Below are 22,947 nucleotides of genomic sequence, written 5' to 3' on the forward strand. Positions count from 1 at the left end.
ATTTCCTAATATCCAGTCTAAACCTCCCCTGGCGCAACTTGAGACCATTTCCTCTTGTCCTATCACTTGTTACCTGGGAGAAGAGACCGACCCCCACCTCCCTACAGCCTCCTTTCAGGTAGTTGTAGAGACCGATAAGGTCTCCCCTCAGCCTCCTTTTCTCCAGGCTAAACAACCCCAGTTCCCTCAGCTGCTCCTCATCAGACTTGTTCTCCAGACCCTTCACCAGCTTCCTTGCCCTTCTCTGGACACACTCCAGCACCTCAATTCTCTCTTGTAGTGAGGGGCCCAAAACAGAACACAGTATTTGAGGTGCGGCCTCACCAGTGCCGAGTACAGGGGCACGATCACTTCCCTAGTCCTGCCAGCCGCACTACTTCTGATACAAGCCAGGATGCCATTGGCTTTCTTGGCCACCTGGGCACACTGCTGGCTCATATTCAGCCAGCTGTCGACCAACACTCCCAGGTCCTTCTCTGCCTGGCAGCTTTCCAGCCACTCTTCCCCAAGCCTGTAGTGTTGCATGGGGTTGCTGTGACCCAAGTGCAGGACCTTGCACTTGGCCTTGTTGAACCTCATACAATTGACCTTGGCCCATGGATCCAGCCTGTCCACATCCCTCTGGAGAGCCTTCCTGCCCTCAAGCAGATCAACACTCCCACACAACTTGGTGTCATCTGCAAACTTACTGAGGGTGCACTCGATCCCTTCGTCCAGATCATTGATAAAGATATTAAACAGAACTGGCCCCAACACAGAGCCCTGGGGAACACCGCTTGTGACCGGCCGCCAACTGGAGTAAACTCCATTCACCACCACTCTTTGGGCCCGGCCATCCAGCCAGTTCTTTACCCAGAGAAGAGTACACCCATCCAAGCCATGAGCAGCCAGTTTCTCCAGGAGAATGCTGTGGGAAACAGTGTCAAAGGCTTTACTGAAGTCTAGATAGACAACATCCACGACCTTTCCCTCGTCCACTAGGCGGGTCACCTTGTCGTAGAAGGAGATCAGGTTGGTCAAGCAGGACCTGCCTTTCCTGAACCCATGCTGGCTGGGCTTGATCCCTTGGTTATTCTCTACATGCTGTGTGATGGCACTCAGGATGATCTGCTCCATCAGCTTCCCCGGTACCGAGGCTAGACTGACAGGCCTGTCGTTCCCTGGATCCTCCTTCCGCCTCTTCTTGAAGATGGGCATCACATTTGCTAATCTCCAGTCACCTGGGACCTCCCCAGTTAGCCAGGGTGAGACTGCTGATAAATGATGGAAAGGGGCTTGGTGAGCACATCTGCCAGTTCCTTCAGTACTCTCGGGTGGATCTCATCCGGCCCCATAGACTTGTGAGTGTCTAAGTGGTGCAGCAGGTCACTCACCATTTCCCCCTGGATTATGGGGGCTCCATTCTGGTCCCTGTCCCTATCTTCCAACTCCAGGGGCTGGGTACCCAGAGAACAATTGGCCCTGCTATTAAAGACTGAGGCAAAGAAGGCATTAAGTACCTCAGCCTTTTCCTCATCCTTGGTCACTGTGTTCCCTCCCCCATCTACTAGGGGCTGGAGATTCTCCTTAGCTCTCCTTTTGCTGCTAATGTATTTGAAGAAGTATTTTTTGTTGTCTTTTACAGCAGTAGCCAGATTGAGCTCTAGCTCAGCTTTGGCCCTTCTGATTTTCTCCCTGCACAGCCTCGCTACACCTTTGTAGTCCTCTTGACTTGCCCGCCCCTTCTTCCAGAGGTCATAGACTCTCCTCTTTTTCCTGAGTTCTAGCCAGAGCTCTCTATTCAGCCAGGCCGGTCTTCTTCCCCGCCGGCTCGTCTTTCGGCACCTGGGGACAGCCCCCTCTTGTGCCTTTAGGACTTCCTCCTTGAAGAATGCCCAGCCTTCCTGGACTCCTTTGCCCTTTAGGGCTGCCTCCCAGGGGACTCTGTTGACCAGTCTCCTAAACAGGCCAAAGTCTTCCCTCTGGAAGTCTAAGGTGGCAGTTCTGCTGACCCTCCTCGCCACTTCTCCATATATCAAAAACTCTATCATTTCGTGATCACTCTGCCCAAGACAGCCTCCATCACATGGCTCACAAGTCCTTCTCGTGCTTTGATAAGCACAAGTTAGGATAGGATTGGGTACAGTGTTTACCACTGGATATATAGCAGGAATTTTTCAGGATGGGCATAGAAAAGCAATATGTCATTTGTTCAGTTAGAAAGGTGTCCCAATTCTATGTGCCTTTAGCATCGCATACTACAGATCCAGAAAAATTACTTTTTTTTTTTTTATTTGACACATTTGAAGTATACCTGGAAAGTGAATGTTGCTCCGGAGAATGACTGATTAGCCAAAGGTAATTCTTTGTTAAAATTTGGTTTGGTTTTTTTTTTGTCAGAAATTTTAAGTTAATTTCATTTTCATCAAAGCATTTTCACAGAGAGGAAAAATGTTCTGAGAACCTCTTATTCTATTTATACTGTTTATTAAACTTCTGGTTTCTCTTCCATTAGTTCTAATGTTACAGCATTCTGAAAATCACTACAGGCTAAATGCATTACTAAGAAAAATAGAAATATGTGTTCAGGTCCTAAAAAGTCAGCCAAAAGTAGACTTTTTTGCATGATTTATTGATTAATGATTTATTTTGTTAATAAGTGGTTTTGGCCACTATGATTAATGAAAACAGCTCTCCTTCTTCCTGCAAGATAAATAAATCTGGTTGGAGGATGTTTAAATATGAAAAGCCAAATAAACAGATACTTTGAAATATTCATGTTAAAAAAAGGTTTATAGTTGCAAGTTCCAAGGTTTACAGTTTCATTTTCAGGCAGATTTAGAAAACAGTGATTAAGCATACAGCTTCTACTTAACTTGTAATAAGATAGAGATTTGTGAGGAAAGCTGTCTATAAAGACAGAGGATTCCTTAAGGGTGTTTTCAGATCTGTTTGTTACATACATCATCATCTCATTTTCTGAAGTATGGGCTTTGGTAGTGCAGCCATTCTCACTCTCCCAAGGGAACATACTTGTGAAAACTTAGCTTTGCTTTCGAGGTCACAAGACCTTCTGTCATGAGTGTCAATAAAGCATCTGTAAGGGAAGCATTCTCTGCTTTGTTATAAAAATATGAATCATTTAAAACCTCAGCCTTCCTCCTGAATCAAACCAAAACTTTTCAAGTAAAACCCATTTTTATATATAAACCTATACATTTTTTTACACACACTTTTAATCATTTTTCTATGAGATCTTTCTTCCTTTCTATGTCCCAAACAACCACATCATTTCTGTGGTTACCCCATGAGACTCTGCTCATTCCCTTCAGTGGCTTCCAGTCAGCTTTTAACCTTTTTTGTGACATTTTTCTGGCAGACTTTACGGAGTATATAGTTTTGAGTTGCATTGCTTGGCTTTTGTCTTCAACCCTGTGTATGAGCCAGAATCACTGCTCATCAGGAACGTGTCATGGACAACAAGTTTCAAGTAGAGCAACTAATGAATCTCAGAAAATGTTCTGGCTGCTATAATGTAAATATCAGTAAGAAAACCAGGAGAGTTATAAGAGGGGAAATATTTAGGATCATAAATAAAGACTTCAGGCATAGAGAACAGAAAAAAAAAATGTTAAAATCACAAAATGACTGATAGATAAAGACAAAGCACATGCTTCAAAGGACTGATAAGTACCTGGACAGTTTAAGAGTTCTTCAGACTAGATATTGTTGAAAATTATTACTTTTGTTTTCATTACTACAGGTAGGTGGTTGTATTCATTGGTGGTGCAAAAAGAATCTCCCCCTTGGTTTATAGTTCTCACAATGACTCGTGGAGTATCTCATGTATTAGATGAAATTACTGCTTTCAGACTGCTTAACTCTTTAAGGGAAAGTTGATTTGTTTTGCTAATTTATAGCATTTGAAAGTGATTATATACATTTTTAAAGCATAGGTATGACTCCCCTTTATTTTGTACACAGAACTGTACAAATGTGAAGTGTACCCTAATTTCCTGCACTGTGGGACAACTGGAAAGAGGGAAGAGTGCAGCGCTAAAAATCAGGTCCCGGCTATGGGCCCAAACATTCCTGGAGGTAATGCACACAAATATCTCTTTCTATACACAAAGACCCCTGCATCTTTTATTTGACCAGATACTTAAGAATACAAATGACTAAATTAAATGGGCCAAATGGAAATCCTTTTTGTTATCACTTTCTTTGAAGATAACATCTCACTGGTTCCTGTTCAGGTCACATGCATGCTGCTTACTTTTCTTTTTCTCACTGTCACTCCCTCTCAAATTCATGACCTGAATCTTACCTGAAAATTCCAAGATTATTTTTAAACACCTTTCCTGGTTTTGTTTCTGCTTTCCCGGGCTGGCCCAAATCTCTTAGATCTCCATGATATGCTCTGCATTCATCACATCTTTCCCGATGACAGGTTCTTCTTGGAGCCAAACAGTGGATGGTGTACACTGTGTCCAGCTTAAAAATTTATTGTTATTCATTCTCCGTTAATCTAGGAAGAGTAATACGTATCAAGCTCATATGACATACAAAACTCATGTAGTAACAATGTGTGTCCTACCACTAAAAAGAAGGGACAGTGCAGACCATGGGAAAAATGAACTTCTCTTTGCAAATTCTTATATTTCTAACTTCATCTCCTCTCAGAATCGTATTTGCACTGCATAAGGCAGAGGGATTGCACTGTGAGCTGTGACCTCGCAGCTGGCCATGTGTCTGTAGTACTATGTGGTTGTCTCATATCTTTAACACTGGGCAGTACATTGAGAAATTTATAATTCAGTTTGATGTTACTAGGAAATAACTGCAGATCCTATCTTGATCAAACTGATTGATTATCACCTTCCTTCTTCAAGGAATTTAGAATTCCCCAGTCTTTCTACCTGGAATGCAAGAACTTTCCTGTGTTCCCCATAGCTGTGGGAAGAGAATGATTTATCCCCACAATACCTCTTACCCTAACAAGAGAAGAATTGAGGATCTTCAGTTTACAACAGGAGCTTTAAATTAAGCTCCTCACACCTTTAAGTTAATTTCTCCCTTTCCTCAGATGTGAAAGTAGATAAAAGAAATCCTTCCTTGCTTAACTTGCTTTCCTGGAGAAACAAGAGAGCAGATGGGACAGTATTGACAGAAAGTTGAATGCCAGCTCAATAGCTAACCATTGTGGCTCCAAATCCACAGTGGGTGCATACTTTGGAGGTCATGGGTCTCTCTTAGTGTACTGGACTATGGCAGTGGTTACCGAAAGGATGACTTGAAAGGTCTTTTCTACCTATCTGTCAGAACTTAAGGTCACATTCTGTGTTTCTTCTGCAACAGCTATTAGTACCATTATGAAGAGAACATAGAACTATCTGGCCTTGCTTGAAAGTAATTTCTGTCTAGCTCAGTAACAAAGGACATCTTTTCAGATACTAGGTGAATTAATTCCTGATTTGTCAGTACATTTTCTTTCTATTAACAATCAATCCCAAGAAAATTTCATATCGTCTCTTCAGTTCCCTTAACACAAATACAATGCTTTTAAGAGGAGGCATATTTAGCAAGTGTGTTTGAAAGGCTAGACTGGAGGTACTTCAATTAGGTTTGCTCAGTGAGTCATCTGCTAGTGGGAAAAAAGGGCAAGCTCTGGTTCAAATGTAAGCCCAAAAGCTTGAGAGCTCGGATGTCTCTCTGTCCTTCCAAATCTGTGTAACAGGGATGGACATCTTCTGGTGTAAGGTTTTGCAAAGACCTTACAAAATTTTGCACAGAAAATATCAGTATGTAAACATCTCTGCACTCATAGGAAAAACATATGTGTTGGAAAATATAATGGGAATTTTATTCCAATTTTTTCTAATTCCAGTGAGAGATTGTTTGACCTTCACACACTGGCTAGGCCCTGTTAAGTTCAGTTAACTTAACTGCACTAGTTCACTGTTCCTAACACATAGAGACAGGCAGAGATACTATCCTTGGCTGGAACAATCTGTGATAATTTTGAGCACTGCAGTGTCCAAGCAACATCACAGTGAACCTTCTCCGTCTTCTTCACCAAGCAAAAGATAAAGCTTAGCTCCCTTAGCTAGCTACCTTACTGGTAACTGGACCTGACATATTCTGGATGCAATCAAGTCTTTCTGTTCATCATTCTGCTAGTGAAATCTAATTAACTCTGTAAGGGCCAAAGACAAGGTCTTGTGAAAAAACAAACACATAAATTAAACCCCTTGCTCAGATCCTTAGATGCCAAGTTTCTAGGCTATTTACAGCTATTTCAGTGGGAATTAGCCTCGTAAAATTTTTTCTAAGCCCAGTTTAGTATATAGCAAGAAATAACTGTAAGAAATTAAAGCTAAACAGATTTAACAAGAAACAGAGTGTTTCTCTGAGGTTTTGATTGTGCCAGAGGATGTGTAACAGAACAAACTAGCTACAGAAATCTCCTTTTCTTAGTGTCTCTTAATAAAGACAGAATCTTCTTCTAGAATATAGAATATAGCTTAGTTAGCCTGACTTAGGTTCAGAAGAAGAGTAACTGCATGAAATTCAGTGGCATGTTTAATGCAGGAGCAGTGGAACTCATCTTACGTAATTTTAGTCATCTGAAAGTTAGATGCCAAAACTGGTTGCCTAACTGTGTAGCCCGTGGCAAGTCAGAGAGGTGTCTTCAGAGGATGCTCTATCCAGCTGATTTGAAACACCGTTCTCTGCCCTCCTTCTGATCTGGATGGTGGAGAAGGGTCACAGCTGTGCATTGGGACATAGGTGTGTGCAAACACACCAGGCAATGCCAGTGCTGCAGTCCCTTTCACTCCTCCTTGCTCCTTAATAAATCCTGCCTGCTATTCCTGTACCTCCCTTCACTCAGTGAGCTCAAGGCAGAGGTGGAACCTTACATCAGCCTGTGGGCAGGGGCAAAGATGAGCCATCCTGTAGGCTCCCTGGGTCCAGAGACCTCATGGCAAACACTCCTACAAGTACATCTTTTGCTTACTCCAGTGTCCTTACACAGCCTTGCTATCAAACAAGGCTTTTTATGGGCTGTAATAATTTTACCTTTTATCTGTATCCTTAGGAAGCATTTCGGTTTCCTTCAGATAGTAACTTACAAGCCTTGTAAAGGCTCAGAAAACTCCACTTAAAGCAACAGGATTTTTTTCCAAGTATAAAAAGGTAGTCCCCAGAGAACTGTTGCATCCTCCCATTTATGTCTAAGAAGCTGCCAGAATAACATGACCCCTGCTTCACATGCAAACTTACATACTGAGAAGAGAGCAAGCAAATAGCGTGATGGGATCTGGTTGCCTTCCTCCCACGCGCCTCAAAACATTTCCCTTTTTCACAGCCCCTTTTAAAATAACAGTTATACAGCCATCACCATAAAAGACTGTAGAGCATAATTATTTTCCTAAAAAGGGCATAATATGCTCTTAGTAAGCCTGTAAACTTCTAGTTCCTAAGGTTATTCCAGAAGTAAACTAAAGTATACCTAAAAACAATTGCTGTTAGCTAGGCTGAAATCTGCAGATTCAAACTGAGGATTAAAATACAGTCAAAATAATCAGGATGTGGTGATTCTGAACCAGGAAGGACTGTTCAAGGGCCAGACTGAACCCCACAGTCATGGTTTTGTAAAGAAACTTAGAGGAAAAGTTGCTGTCTCTAAAGCAACATCCCAAACTCTTTTGCACGTGCAATTAATGTACAAAGTTTTAATATGCCAAAGAAAGCAGGATAATGGTGACATATAACATCCCTCAACTGTGTTGTAATCTAAAGGAAGATATGATGATCTGCAGAAGAAATTGTTTGTGCTCATTAAAGCTGAGGACGCACTGTTACTATGTATTTTCTTCTCATAGATATGCTAATGCAAACCTGATAAGAATTTGATTGAAAGTGATTGGTTAACGCTAGGATGAAGTAATTCATGTTTCTCATCGAAGATATATGGATCAGCCTGTATATTTTGTTGCCACAAAAGATCAGTCATGTATTGAGTGACTCCTTCCTCTTCCACTTAGTTTAACTGACAACAGCTGACCCCTTTGCCTCTTGACAGTTGTAATCTGTCACCTCAAAACCCAAACTCCCATAACAAATAACAGTTAAATGACATGCAATGATTAGACATGTTTGAGTAAATAAAGCAGCCCAAATTTCCCAACCAGCCAACAAAGATAGAGACAGACATTGTGCAAAGGCCAAGAAGAAGGCCACAGACTTTTTTGGATTAACTTCAAAGTCTGGCTGTAAATATGAACCCTCTAGTAAAGCTGACTTTTGGATTCAAACTTGCTGATCGAGCAAATAATAGCCTGATTCATGCAAAAGAGAAACAACCTTACACGGTTATGTTACGTTGTGTTCTGTTAGGGCTCTATTATGTCCCCATTTGTCTAATCATGGTATTTCTGAGTCATTGGAGGGAGATCCAAGGGGATCTTGAACTCTGATGGGTACTTTTTAATGTAAGACTCAGGAGTTGGCTAGTAAAACATTTGTTTTGAAAATGTATTTCTAAATGATGAATCTGTACCATCTGTCTGATTTGTGACATCCTTCCAGGCTCCAAGCTCTTTGGACACTTATAGCACTGTGGGAAGTGGAACTCAGCTCATTCTTGACTATTATTTCAGCCCATATTGAAAGTTCCTCAGAATGATAAAAACCTCCTTCTGGGAGAGTTTGGGGAGGCAGTAACATAAAAAAACCACAGAGGGTGTGCGAGGTTCCCAAGAGGTTTGAAGTTTATTTTATTTTCTTCTAATTTTATTGAATATAATTGTATTGTTTCTCTCTTGACTTTTAGACAGTTCTAGATATTTGAATTTGGCACCCCTGACTGCATGAACTTTAATAGCTAGAAGGGAGAAAAATCTAGTTTTAATCTGAGAAAGCTGAAAAGCAGCAGGAACATGGCAGACACACTCTAATCAGGTGCTCCCTTAGTATACAAAGCCATGTTTTGGCTTCTCTGTTAAATACTCGTTATTTCACTGTTTCTGAACATGCCTGTTTCTTTTTAGATGCCTAAATATGAAAATATATGCTTGACATAATAAAGGTGATGAGTACTGTGACACCCACATCTTAAATGCCTGGCCCCAGACTGGAATCCAAAACCTGAAACTAAATACCTAGGCTCCCTATATAGCATACAGAGACAATGAGGTACCTCACACAAATTGACTTGCACTAACCATCAGGGTGGTGCATGAGGGCTATCCCTTGTCAGGAGGATAGGCACCCAAATCAGGATTATGCGGGAATACTTCCACCCTCTCAGAAGGCAGAATCCAAAAATTACTCAGGAAGTACCTACAGCATTAGTTGAAAGACTTAAGGAGGACTTTGTTTATTCAATATTCAGTGGCAGAAGCTAGAGCTGGCGGTCTAGTGATTAGAGAATTCATGACTGGAAGATGTGAATTCAATTCCCTCCTCAGCTTGAGAAACCGCACATCCCTGCTTTACAGAACTGTGGTGTTCCCTTCTGCTGAAGCTGCACCTCTACAAGGACATATAAAGAAATTGAGAGGTCTGGAAGAGTATAGAAAATGAGAAAGAGCCTGATGTAATACCTTGTTATTTTGGGCCGTCAGCTAGAAGTCCTCCCAGTCCTCTCATCTCCCTTTGCCTTCATTGCCTGGCACCTGGAGCTATCATCACTGCTAGAGTGCATGCTCTAATTGTACTTCCTTGATGAGAAATTTGTTGAGAATCTCCATATTTTACTACTGGTGAACTCAGAGACTCTTTTTAGTGTGGTATAAATCCTCTAGGCCAGGTAATGCTTTTGGGACTAAGATTCAGTTTAGCTGCACAACGGCCATTGGAGGCAGAATGCAGATAACCAGTGCAAGGGGGCACACAGACTGTCCTCTGTGCAGCGTGTGTGTGTTGCAGAGGCTTGGAAGTCAGAACAGAGGTGAACTGGTGGAGGTGGTCCAACACAGGTGAGAGATCTAGCTCTTGTATAGGCTCCTTTGTTGAATCGCTTTTCTCCCTCTCCTCTTTACTATGGGAGCAATTATTCCATCTGTAAGTGGGATATGATCCCAAGGAACAATAGTTTCTATCCTCAGCACAGAACCTCTTTCTGTGCCCAGTGGAAACACCTCAGTCAAGGGAAGCTTGCTTAGTGTTTTCAAAGCATAAATCTGCAGCCAGACTAAATTCCCTATCCATGGATGGAAGTGGGAAAATTTTTCACCAGAAAAATTAGTGAGAGGGAGATCTTGGTCTCTCACTAATTGCCATATGTAAGCCATATATGGAAGTTTAAGTAGATTATTTTAATTCAGACTGAGAATTAAAAGCCATAAATTTGATGCACTGGCCTGCAAGCCACATATAATAACAAAAGGAGGAAGTCGTCAAAGAAATTTGCCTTTATGTCAAACAACTGTTGTTATTTGAAAAAACAAAATAAGTAAAAAAGAAAACTGTGTGTGGCCAAAAATACTGTATTATGCTGGATTTGATTGTTTATGTGGAATGAAGGCTAGAAAGAAAGAGACCTTGGCACTGGGCTGAACTATCTGGAGGTTTTCTGGGTGTGGGCTAGTTTTGTTTTCATCCATTGTTATTTAAAATAATACCAAAATGTTAACAAGAGCAGAACATGAGACTCTTACTAGATGTGCTGAAGTATAGGTAATAGTAGGTATATGAAGAAATAAACATCTTAAATGAATAGCCATTAAAATCTGTATATTAAAATGTTCTGAAATCACAACAAAATATCTGCCTCTATTATAATTTAAAATAGTCTGTTTAAATGAATGTAGAAGATATAATATGTGAAGTGTAAGAAGTTAATGATAGAGATGAGGGTGTGTTGATTTTCAGATTAGTTGTATTGTCTTTGGCCACAGATACATTTGGGTGGACATACCCTCTTGTTACAAATAGCACAAGTACTTTTTGACCATGCACAGAGTCATACATACATTTTTTTAACAAATTAATACAAGAACAAATAGTTCTATGACCTCTACTCTCAGCATTTATGTAAGCTACTCTATTTATTGGCAGTAGTTCAGGTTTTTGGAGGTATGGGTCAAAGAAAGCAAGCTAAGGAATTCCCAAAGCATATATTTAAAAGGTAACACCTTATTGCTTACCCTCTTGTCTCTAAAGTGTGCCAGACTCCAGCAGACATGAAGGGAAACAAGTTTTAATCAAGCAGGGCCAATATTGTTATAACAGCACTGAACTCTATATGCAACAGACATAAGTTCTGGGGGGAAAATTCCACTGCAGCGTGCAGCTTGCAATAGAGAAAGTACGTGCCCTTCAATTAGAGTGACTTCACTGGGCTACATCTAACCAGAAAAAAAGTATTTCAGAGAAGTTGAACAATGCTCCATAGAGCATTTGCTCCATAGTGGAACAAAGTCATTCTGGGAAGTCTCTCCAGTAGTTAAACTCTTCAACCTGCAGAAGAACAATGACCTGTCAGACTTCTTTAAGCTGCTAAAAGTTTTGTTCCTCCTACCCTCAGTCTAGCTCCCTGTGGGCCAGATTTGTGCCTGCATTTTAGTCTGCTCTCTGACTAAGAGGCCTCCATATGCCTTAAAGATGCTTTGGGGAGACTTCAGGTCTTTGCCTGAGATTGCTGCAGAAACCACCAGCATTCCACTGGAGCCTGGAGAACTCTCCTTCAAATTGTCCAAGATTTTCCAGCACTTCCCACATTATTTCTGTTTGTCTCAATTGTACTTAGGGAAACACTGCACTGAATATTTATTGGGAAGACTTTTCTTCATTTCTGGATGCTTCTGTGTCTTGCAACTGTTAAAGAAAACAAAGGCTTCAGTTCAAAAATCTTTTTTAAAACAAAAGTGTGTAGAGAGAGAGAAGCCTTAATAAATACACCAGCAGGGATCTACCACCCAAACAACACAGGGGATGGCCATGTTTGCCTACTTACCAGAATACTGGCAAACTACTGTCTCAGCAAAACGCACAAGAGCAGGGTCTGCTTGTTCTACCACAAGGGGAACCTCAAAAGGCCAGTGTAGCTAGGGCTGGGCTCCCTACTGTTGGTCATTAGGCACTGACATTCACAAATACCAAATTCCTTCTTCCCCTTCCTCTGAGCCATAATGAAGTCCTCAGCTTGAATTGCAAACCACAGGTCCTCCTGCTTCCAGTAAACACTGAATATTTAAACATATGTTATTTAGAAAATGATATGGTAGAGAAATGCTGTTTTTCACAAATTACTTAAGAATTATAAACAAGGCTGTAGGAGAGACAGCTGCCTGTTATCTCCAAGGTGTTGGTACAAGTAAAAATCATGTTTGCAACTGATGCTGACTACAGTAATTATTTTAAAGCCCTTTGCCACAAACACATAATTCTGTGAATGCAGGAAAATACTCTCTAGTCTTTTATATTCTCCATTCCTGTAAAGCAATGGAGATGTGCAGCATTTCCAGGAGCCTAATGGAGGGTCAAGGAAAGTTGATAGCTGTGGGCACAACCCAAGGTTATTAACCCCAGCCAAGCATTAATCCACAGGAAGTACCCTCCCCTGATGTTCTTATTGCTGATATAAGCTGAAAATGAAATAAGCTATGTATAGTAGGTGAAAGGATTTATTTTGCCGTGAGTGCTGTGTTTCCTTTATATGATGTTTCAAGAGAGTTAATGCCTTTACTGTACCTTAGCCAATCAGGCTGTGTGTCTAATGTCTACTTCTTTAATAATATAACATACCCTGCCCTCTCCATTACAGGTTACTTTTATAAATCATATAAATCATATCCAGAATCCTGCTTAATACGAATTGCTTAGAATTGAAAACATAAGGCTTTTTTCAGGCTTTTTTCTGAATGCAAATCATTGCACAACTACAGAAACATGCTGGGACCTTGTGTGAGAAGTCTAGTGCTGTGGAATAAAAGATGAAGAATGGCTTGAGTCTGAAAATGGAAAATAATTAGTGTGATAAGGAAAAATTATTTTTCTGAAGACAATCTCATAGATGTTTAGCACCATGAAAGTGTATAAAAATCAGTTATTTGTCAAGTCTAATATTAAATCGGTCTAATTTTTCATTTCAAACACCGTTGATAGAAAAGGTAGTTCCCTTTCATTAGATGCCATCTATGTTAAGGAGCTGATTTGACTATCCCTATGTAGTCACATGAGGCAGTTTTCTTCATATTGCTAATTTCTAATATAAGCCCCAAGGAGAGGTTAAATGTTCTGATAATAAACATTCGGCTGCTCTCAATATTTTAAAAGAACAAAATTATGGCATAGCCAAATGAGTTCCAGGAGGCAATAAATGTGCTGGCTTCATGTCACCAGTAAACACTCACATATTTGAAGCCAAAACTAGTTGTTAAAAAGAAGACAGAATGGAAAAGGCAAATACCAGTACTACAACCCTGGACCTCAGGAGAGCAGGCTTCAGCCTTTTCAGGGATCTGCTTGGAAGAACTCCATGGGAGATGATCCTGGAGAAAAGGATCCAGGGAGATGGATCATCTCCAGGAGAACAGGGCCAAGGGACCTGACAGGATACACCTACAAGTGCTGAGGGAGCTGGCCAATGTCAATGCAAAACCACTCTCAATTATCTTTGAAAGGTCATGGTGATTGGGGGAAGTTCCTGAGGACTGGAAGAAAGCAAATGTCACACCTGTCTTCAAGAAGGAGGATCCAGAGAAATACAGGCCAGTCAGCCTCATTTCAATCCCTGAGAAGGCGATGGAGAAAAAAAATCTGGAAGCCATTTGCAAACATCTGAAAGACAAGAAAGTGATTGGGAGTTGTCAGTGTGGATTTACAAAGGGGAAATCATGCTTGACCAACCTGATAGCCTTCTGCGATGAGATAAATGAGGTTCATCTTGGTGGACGAGGGGAGACCAGTCATTGTTTTTTATCTTGACTTTAGCAAGGTTTTTGACACTGTCAAAATGAATGAAGGCACGTGGACAGAGAGGTGGATTCAAAACAGACTGAACTGCCAGACTTGAAGTGTTGTGATCAGCAGCATGAAGTCCATCTGGAGGTCCATCACTAATGGTGTACCCCAGGGGTCAATACTCGGGCCAATACTGTTTAACATCATTAATGTCTTGGATAACAGGACAGAGTACACTCTCAGCAAGTTTGCAGATGATAGAAAAGTGGAAGGAGTGGTTGATACACCAGATGGTTGTACTGCCCTTCAGAGGGACCTTGACAGACTGGAGAAGTGGTTTGGCAGGAATTTCATGAAGTGTGACAAAGGGAAATGCAAAGTCATGTACCACAGGAGGAATAACCCTATGCACCAGCACAGGCTGGGGGCCAAACAGCTGGAAGGCAGTATTCTAGCAAAGGATCTGGGGGTCCTGGTGGACACCATGTTGAACATGAGCCCATTGTGTGTGCCCTTGCAGCAAAGAAAACCAGCAGCCTCTTGGGCTGCATTAGGAGAAGCATTGCCAGCAGGTGGAGGGAGGTGACTCTTCCCCTCTACTCAGTACTGGTGAGACAGATCTGGAGTCCTGTGTCCAGTCCTGGTCTCCCTGGGACAAGTGAGACACAGACATACTGGAGCAAGTCCAGCCAAGGGCCACAACGATGATTAAGGGCTTGGAGCATCTGATATACAAGGAGAGGCTGAGAGAGCTGGGACTGTTCAGTCTGGAGAACAGAAGACTCAGGAGGGATCTTATCAGTGTGTATAAACATCTGATAGGAGGGAGCAAAGAAGACAGAGCCAGGCTCTTCTCAGTGATATCCAGTAACAGGACAAGAGAGAAGAAGCACAAATTGAAATACAGGAAATTCCATTTAAATATAAGAAAAAACTTTTTACTGTGAGGGTAGTCAAACACTGGAATAGGTTGCTCCTAGAGTTTGTGGAGTCTCCATTCTTGGAGATATTCAAAACCCAGCTGGACATGGCCCTGAGCATACTGCTCTAGTTGACCCTGCTCTGAGCATGTGGTTGGAGTAGACAATCTCCAGAGGTGCCTTCCAACCTCAGCAGTTCTGTGAAAACTTTAGTTGGGCCATGGTCATCCAACTACATCCATGCTGCCTCCCAGATTTAGGTTATGCTTGTTTCAGGTCATGTTCACAAACAAACCTTTCTCCATCAGTGAAGGAAAGAAACTGTAGCCCAAATTATCATGGGATCTTCTTGCCTCAGTCTTTGCTGCACAAAACAGCTGAAAGAGGAGAAGCATTTTCTTAGAGAGGGTATATGCCTTTGATACAACAGGAAATTCCAGAGAAAACCACCACCTAGCAGGGAGGAAAAGATGTTGAGTAGGAACCAAGTCTTGTCAATGGAGCAGAGCTCTTAAATGTGCCAGAAGCAGAAGGAAGGAGAAAGAGTTTTGCAGCAGGGGACTTAGGAAGTGACAGTGATGTTCCAAATACACTGGACTATAACCAGCTGGTGCCAAAATGAAAGATTGCTTTACTTACAAGGCTCTGTCTTTCCATAAATCAGTAGACAAATACTGTGTTGAATTCTGGTCATCATATTTCAGAAGGGATTGAGACAGGTAGCAAAAATGATTAAGGGCTTCAAAAATATTCTCACACAAAAGATTAAAATTGTTTACCTCAAGGAGTCTAATGTAAAGGGATATAATGATAGTCATAACTCATAGCCCTCTGGATTCCAGTAGACATATTAGCATTTAATGATCTAATGCTTTTCAGAGCATACCAAAGCACTTTCAAAGGAGATCCATATCATTACCCCAACTTTACATGGGATGGGATATACAAGATAAGTTGCATGTAGCGTCACCCAAAAAATCAGTTGCAGAAATGGAATTAGAAACACGTTTGTTGACTTCCAGAAGAGCATGGTAACCACTCAGCCATCCTTCCTTGGGATAAAAACAAGGAAAAAGAGGATGTAGTTCAAGTGCAGGATCTTCTGCCTGTAACAAAATAACAATCAGAGAATTGAAACATGTCAGATTCAAAGTGAACTGAAAGATTTATTTGATACCTGATGTACTTAGCCTTCAAAACAAAGTCCAGTTAGATATTGATGATGCCAAGAGCTCAACAGGATTCAAAATATGTGCGTGGAAAATATTTATATTTCTTGTAATAAATGTTGCAACCATTAAGATTCTGTTAAGGGGCATGCACTCTCATATGTCAGGGATTATGCCAGTTCATAACAGATTTAGGCAGATATTTTTCCAGTGGACATACCAGCACTTAACTGTAATTTCAAGGCAGTTTGCACAGAGTGGGAGATTATTGTCAAGGTCAGAACAGCACAATGAGACACACAATTGGTCAGATGTAGTGTGCCAGTGCCTACGTGGCTTCCAAATGAGGTAAAAGCACTAATTAAAAGTCACAGCATGAGCTATATGATGTAACAGTTTTTAGTCATTCTGAACCAGGGAAGGTAATGCCTAATCTAATCTAATCTAATCTAATAATATTTTTTAAATACAAGCAAGTATAAATGAAAGACAGAGAACTGACGGAGAGATACATTTTGTTTTGTCTGTGCATCTTTGGGTTTGTTGAAGTGCTTAATGAGAGCTATATAAATATTTTACTAGGCAGCCAGTTAAACAATGACTGCTATACATTCCTATTGCAGTTGCACAATGTAGTAAAAAAGCAAGGTGAGTTGTTCTGGGTTTTTTGAGCTCTACTGCAATAGGAAATCGATCACACTCTAAGTGAAGTGCAAAGATGTTTGTTCCTATAGTTGTTCTTTGATGGGAAGGCACAGCCATTCCTTTGATACCATCAGGTAGCTCTATCAGCCTGGTCTCAATGTAGGCCTGGAAATCTTCTCAAGATACCTGTGTTTGTTGTTGGGCTTGATAAGCAGAGGCAAGGTTTTAAAACATAGACACCTCATAAACCTCCCCCATGCTTCAAACTCACCAGTCTCCTATTTCAGAGAGAAATATGAGAAACAACTGTATGTGTCTTTCTGCATATCTAACCCTTTTTCCCCGTTTGAACATGCGGTCTACAGCTTCATGCTGTATTATGTGTTTGTCTTGTCGATACGTACAGGTCCCAGGATTGCTACCAAAAGAAACCATCTTTGCCTTAGGAAATAAGCGCTCTGTATTTTTTCTCTGCTTATTTCTCATAATGCTTTTAAGTTTAAACATAGTTTTTAATATTTTTTTTATGTAATTTCAGAGGAAGAATGATCTCTATACTCTTTCTTCCAATGTGTCCTTCGAAGTTAAGAGCATGCCATATAAAGTGCAACCAGCAAAGTTCCCAAAGGGAAGCATAGCAGTAAGTAACTGAAAATTATATCTTTGTGTGACACCCATGTATTTGGTCATTCTGATCACAGCTGTGAAAGTTTTTATAGATTAAAATATTGAGATCAGTCTTTCCTGTGTTTCTAGTGTAAACTCCTGAAATAATACCTGAAGGAAATACCTTTATTGCTTTCTGTGGAAGCTGGTGATATATGATACTAATTCCATTTTTAAATAATTTCTTGCTGCATCAATGTGCAGACTGCTTTATTGCAATCAGGATGGATTTTTCACCCAGAAGAAAACAACAAAACTGTGAAAGCAAGATTCTAATTACCTTGTTTGGGGTAAAAAAAATCTGGAGGAAATTTTTGTGCAAAATCCAAAATCTTGTTTCTGTCAGGTTTAGAGATCTCACTCTTCTCCCAGTCGGCAGTTCTCTCACACAAGCTTATGGATTATCTATGGCAACTTCTCCCTTATCTGTATTAAGCTTCTTTGATACCCTGATTTTCAGAAAGGTCTGCATGCCTCTCTAGGGTTTCCACCTCACAGCACATCAGGTGCAAGATATGAAATTACCTGGTAATCCCTACAGATGTGATACATAGATACTAAAGTACTTGCCTTATTTGCAGAGTGAGATTTGTATGGCCCTGGATTATTATATGAAAAATTAATCTTGGAGGCATAAGTTTGATATAATTGTTTGCTGGTGCCAAAGCATTGAGTTTGGGGAGCAATTTAAAGGAATTTGCTTCTTATGGTGTCTAATATAATGGTTAAAATTCACTCTATTTTGTCATTACTGATGGAAATAAGTAAAATATGAGTGCAAAATTTGATTCTAGTATAAGAGTAATGTGAAATTTGAAGGCTTATTGTTCTCATCTTTATAAAGATTTATCATTTACAGTCCTTCTTTTAAAAGGTAAGCTCAGTAGAAACTTTTCCCAGTTAAATCCTGGTGCAAATACATCATGTCAATCTGTTGAGATGTAGTAGTAGGGAACAGAATATTTTCTTATATGGAAAACCAACATAATAAAACACTTTAGAGCTTACATTGATTATATTTTAGAGGATACAGGCTATAAAGTTTTGTTTTGAACAAGCACAGATTGAATGGTTGATTGATACTTGCTCTGGGAGGACACAAGGTGAAATCTTGCTCTTGTATGCTCAGTGACTCCAGCCTCTAACATCAGAAGAACCATGATTTCACCAGAGAGATTTGATGCTTAATGCAGTATTCATCCAGAAAGGTTCAAAGTCTCCAAGCTGACAGATATTCTCAGTCCCTTTTTATTTTCTTGCAGCATGTGTTCCATACCAGAAACACATGTTGTGCAGAACCCTGTTGATAGTGGTGCCTTCATCTGGACTGAAGTTCTTTACCCCAGGTGATAGCCTGCTGTTCTCAACAAGTGTCAGATGATCTACCAAATCATCAGATAAGCATTTTATTCTCTTACTCCAGCCAGTATAATGCTTGTTATTTGCTGCAGATGATTTACAGCAAAATGCCTGTAATGGCAACTGTAAAATGTTGAAAAATGATAGCGCTTTTATGTCGTTTCATATCTGGACATGGCAGTGGATGCTTGCCAGCTCTACAGCTTGATGTGTTATATGCACAAGCTCTTTTGATGTTCCACTTGCAAGAAGAAATATTTGCTTGAAGTTGGGCAACGCTTAATATTTTTGGTCCTTCTGAAAAAGATCACTGGTTGTGTTTTAAAAGTTTCCAAAGATTTATTTGAAAGTTTATGGTTTTCTTTCAGACAATGCAAGGGTGGAAGTGGAATAAAGATTTTAATATTTTAAAATTAATTGTGAAAAGTATATATTTAATAATCAGCTAACACCTTACAGTTTATATAGTGAAGAGAATATATTCTAAAAGAACAGAGCATATGTCCTTCATTTAACTCCTACAGCACTGGGTTCCAATTTTGCATGCTGATATGTATATTTAATTTCAACAGTATAAATAATCCCATACACATCGGTAACCTACACAGTCATGTATGTATGTGCTTACATATTTGCAGCACTGAGGTCTTTATTTGCATCACCATGGAATACAGCTCTGTATCTTGAACAGAGGGTCATTATACATAGATGTGTGAAAGGTTATGTAAATGTAAGAAAATCTAAATCTTTTATAGTAAAACATTAGAGTGAAAATGGCATCAAACAGGAAATTAGCTTGGAACTTAGTGGAGCTTAAACCAAAATCCACTGAAATCAATACAAGTATTTCTATTGATTTTGATAGGCTTGGAATTACAACTGTATATTGTACAACTGGTTGGATTTCCTTGCTAACAGCTGTATCATTCGAGAGAAAATTGTCTTTTTTTTTTCTTAGAGGTATTATGGTAAATAATACTATCCTACTTGATGAATTTCATGTGCAAGGTGAAATAATACTTTTTATTATAAAAAGTATAGAGTTAGAATAAGCAGTAATTTGTTCCATTTTAATTTATGATTCTTGAGCCAGTTTTGGAGTTTAATAAAATATGATTGCTTTTCTTAAATGCTTGATGGGATCTTCAGAGGGCATGCCTTTAGTATAAACTGTTTGACCAGTGTCCTACAGTGAGTAAAACTGATTTCAGGCTAAGGCTTTTAACTTTTTTTTAGCTATTACACAGTGATGAGTACTTTCATTTTAAATGTGCTTAAATTCCTTATGAAATATATTTGCACAAACATTTGTAAAGTGTAAACAAAAATGTCAATATTAATTATGACTCCAAGCTCAGGGGAGCTTTTACATTCTATTTTGAGCATTTTTTCAGAACATACAAGAACATCATGCTGGAAAGGTTGGACGGGAACATGTAAGAGTACCAAAGAGTTGCTGTTTCTCAGTCTCTGTAAGCAAAATGAAGAGTAGAGGAAGGTCATCATGGGCAGTAAAAGGGGTAATATTAGAATAATAATTAATTTAGCTACTGTTTCTTAAAGTAGCAGATTAAACAATGGATAAGTGAATTTTATTTTTTTAAGTGTGTCTTTTTAAGGACAAGAGGGAAAAAGTAGCTTTGTGAGAATCTCACTAGCAGACACTGCATTCTGACCATTGATGCTGAATGTTTGCACCAGTAAAACCTAATTCCCATCTACCCACAAGGGACTGCCGATGAACCTGCAGCCTAACACACATGCTTCTCTCTGCATTGTGCTGCCTTCCAGTGGAATCAAAGACAATTTTGAAGCTACATTGAGTAGCACTAAAATCAGGAGCAAAATCCAAACTACAAAAATCAGTGGCAAAACCCCTAATATTTCTTTTCTTTACTTACAATGCGCTTAACTGTGGCACATTAAAAAAAAGGAAAATAAAATCCCTCCTATAGAATTACTTTCATGAGCAACAAGTGACTTTCATGGAACCACAACAGTGATTCTGAAGTTAAGACTATCAGACAGCGTCCATGCTAAGACGAGCTTGGATTTTATTTCCAATAGCAGACAAAGGCTCTGTCCGTAACTCTCAAGTTGGCTTCACCCTCATCTCGGTGCTTGAGCCAGATGGCATTCCTTGTCATCCCTTTGCATACAAAAGGTGTGAGACATTCAGCAGTGTGAAAGGCCAAAAGTCAGATGGCTCCTCTCAAGTCTGTGAGGTGTGCTTTTCCCCAGCCTGACAGAGAAGCAACCACTGTTTTCAGTGTTCAGTATAAGGTAGTCTTCTAGCCCTGAACAGAGAGGAAAGCCAACATGCATCTAAAGGACAGTGCCAACCTGCAACACTTATGTAAAAATTCCACTTCTTCATGTTGGCCACCTGAGATGAAAACAGATAAATCCCTCCCAAAACGTTCTCTGGCTCTGATCCTGCAGTACTAAACCTACCACATGGAGAAGAACAGAAATCCAAGCTGAAATAATGCAAACTTGTCTTAAATCAAAATCATATGTAAAACTGTTGTGGACAGCACGGCATGGAGGAGGGACAGTCTTCTGTGGAAATGGGTAAAACAAGGCAGGCAAGGCAAAACTGAAGGGATGCTTTGTTTCTTTCTTCCCCTCCAGCTTCTGCCTCAACTCTGTGGGTGTTCAGGCCTTGCGGTGTCAAACTGTTCACCAGGAATTGCATTGTAGCCCTGCAAGTCTTTGTATAGAGTACAAAATGAGGCAGCCCAGGGGCATTATATTCTACTGGTAATGCACACAGGCAGGAGTGAGACTGACAACTACCGATAATTCTCTGCTCAGGAAATAAATCTCAAGCACTTAGCACAACCCTTCCCTTGCTTTCAAAAACCTAAGACAAAGGAGGATTCATGGGAAAAGGGTGTGGGTGCGACAAGATGGTTTTAAGATTTTAGCAGGCAAATATTTCATTAGCCATTGGCCTCACTCCTGCTACAAGAGAAGAGAGATGCGGCAGTTTTGCAGCAGCATTCTGCATGATACAGGGTAGACCTAACTTCTGCTGTCTGTTTTACTCATTGCTGATAACCTAAGGATTATAAACATGATGCTCTGCACTTCTGTAAGATTACAGTTTCTTGTTTCTATTTCAACATTTGTCAGGCTGCAGCTGAGCTACTGAAATTACACTGTAAATTGCACTCTACTGTCTGTAAGGGCAGAACAACAGAAGGAAGAAGGGGAGAGAGGATTAGGAACCCATGCTGTACAAGCAAGGCTGAGCACTGCTACACCACTCATAATTGGTTACAGTGTGTCCTCAGGAAGACCCAGATGTCCTTATCTGGATCCATGCTGATAGGTGCTCTATAGGTATCACAAGAAGAGCTAGGTTGCCTTATTGTTTTCAAAGCCTAAGAGGAAAGAAAACAGAACACGCAAATACAACAAACATCTAGGAAGTGGTGCATAAAAGAAGACATGGAATAGCTACTTGTAGCTGCATACACTACTATCAGCTTTATCAGTGTATGTAGTTGCATACATTACTATCAGCTTTAACTACCAAAGCCTAATGAAATCCACCATCCCTAATGAAATCGACTGTTTCCACTGATTTCAAGGGGACCTCAAACATGCTTTGAGGTCTGGGTTGACCCCACTTAATTTTGAACTGTGAACTTAAGCACGTTAGTTAAGAGCCTAGTTGCTGTGCTCCTGTGCAATCAGTAGGTAGCCCTATGAGCTATTCAGATCCTAGGCAACACCAGGCAGCAGCTTAGCTCACCACTGTCTGAGAGCACCTGTGTTGTTGAAATCATTGCCTTAGACTGGATGAAAGTGGACTTGGTGCCCAAGGAGACAGCTGTGGTTCAGTCAAATACTATCTTAAGAAATCTGTAAAGAAAAAATCCTTCCTACAGAAGTACCTGCCCACTCCAATAATTTCCATATTCAGGATGTACAATTTCAGTAGACTGTCCCTCTACCAACCCATCCATACCTGGCCAGCAGCTTGCCAGAGTCTTTTTGTTCTGGATTGCTGATGTTGTACAGCCCGGCCCAGAGCAGTGATGCTGACTCCATTTCCTGTTGCATTTATCTCGCTCACGTTATGCCACCTAGGAATTTGGCTCAAGCTATCAATACCAGAAATGGCTAAATCAAATTTTGCAAGCAAATGGGTCTTCCCTTGGGTTTGATCTTACTGTAAAATGGTCAGTCATTTTGTCAAACTTGAGAGGACAGAAAGCCTTGCTCGGATTTGCTTTTTGCTGTTGTTTACAAGTATTTGTTAAGATGATTGTGGTAAGTGGTCTATC

General features: G+C 40.3%; 1 protein-coding gene across 1 annotated transcript in view; it reads left to right on the plus strand.

Moving 5' to 3' along the window:
• The window catches only part of ITGA8 (integrin subunit alpha 8), a 117,962-nt gene that overhangs the window by 89,926 nt on the left and 5,089 nt on the right, over window positions 1–22,947 (plus strand). The window contains exons 27-28 of the mRNA XM_075492725.1: window positions 3,964–4,077; window positions 17,163–17,264. Of these exons, the coding sequence (XP_075348840.1) occupies window positions 3,964–4,077; window positions 17,163–17,264 (216 nt within the window). The remainder of the gene's footprint in view (window positions 1–3,963; window positions 4,078–17,162; window positions 17,265–22,947) is intronic.

This window comes from Mycteria americana, chromosome 2, assembly GCF_035582795.1.
Source record: "Mycteria americana isolate JAX WOST 10 ecotype Jacksonville Zoo and Gardens chromosome 2, USCA_MyAme_1.0, whole genome shotgun sequence".
NCBI lineage: Eukaryota > Metazoa > Chordata > Aves > Ciconiiformes > Ciconiidae > Mycteria > Mycteria americana.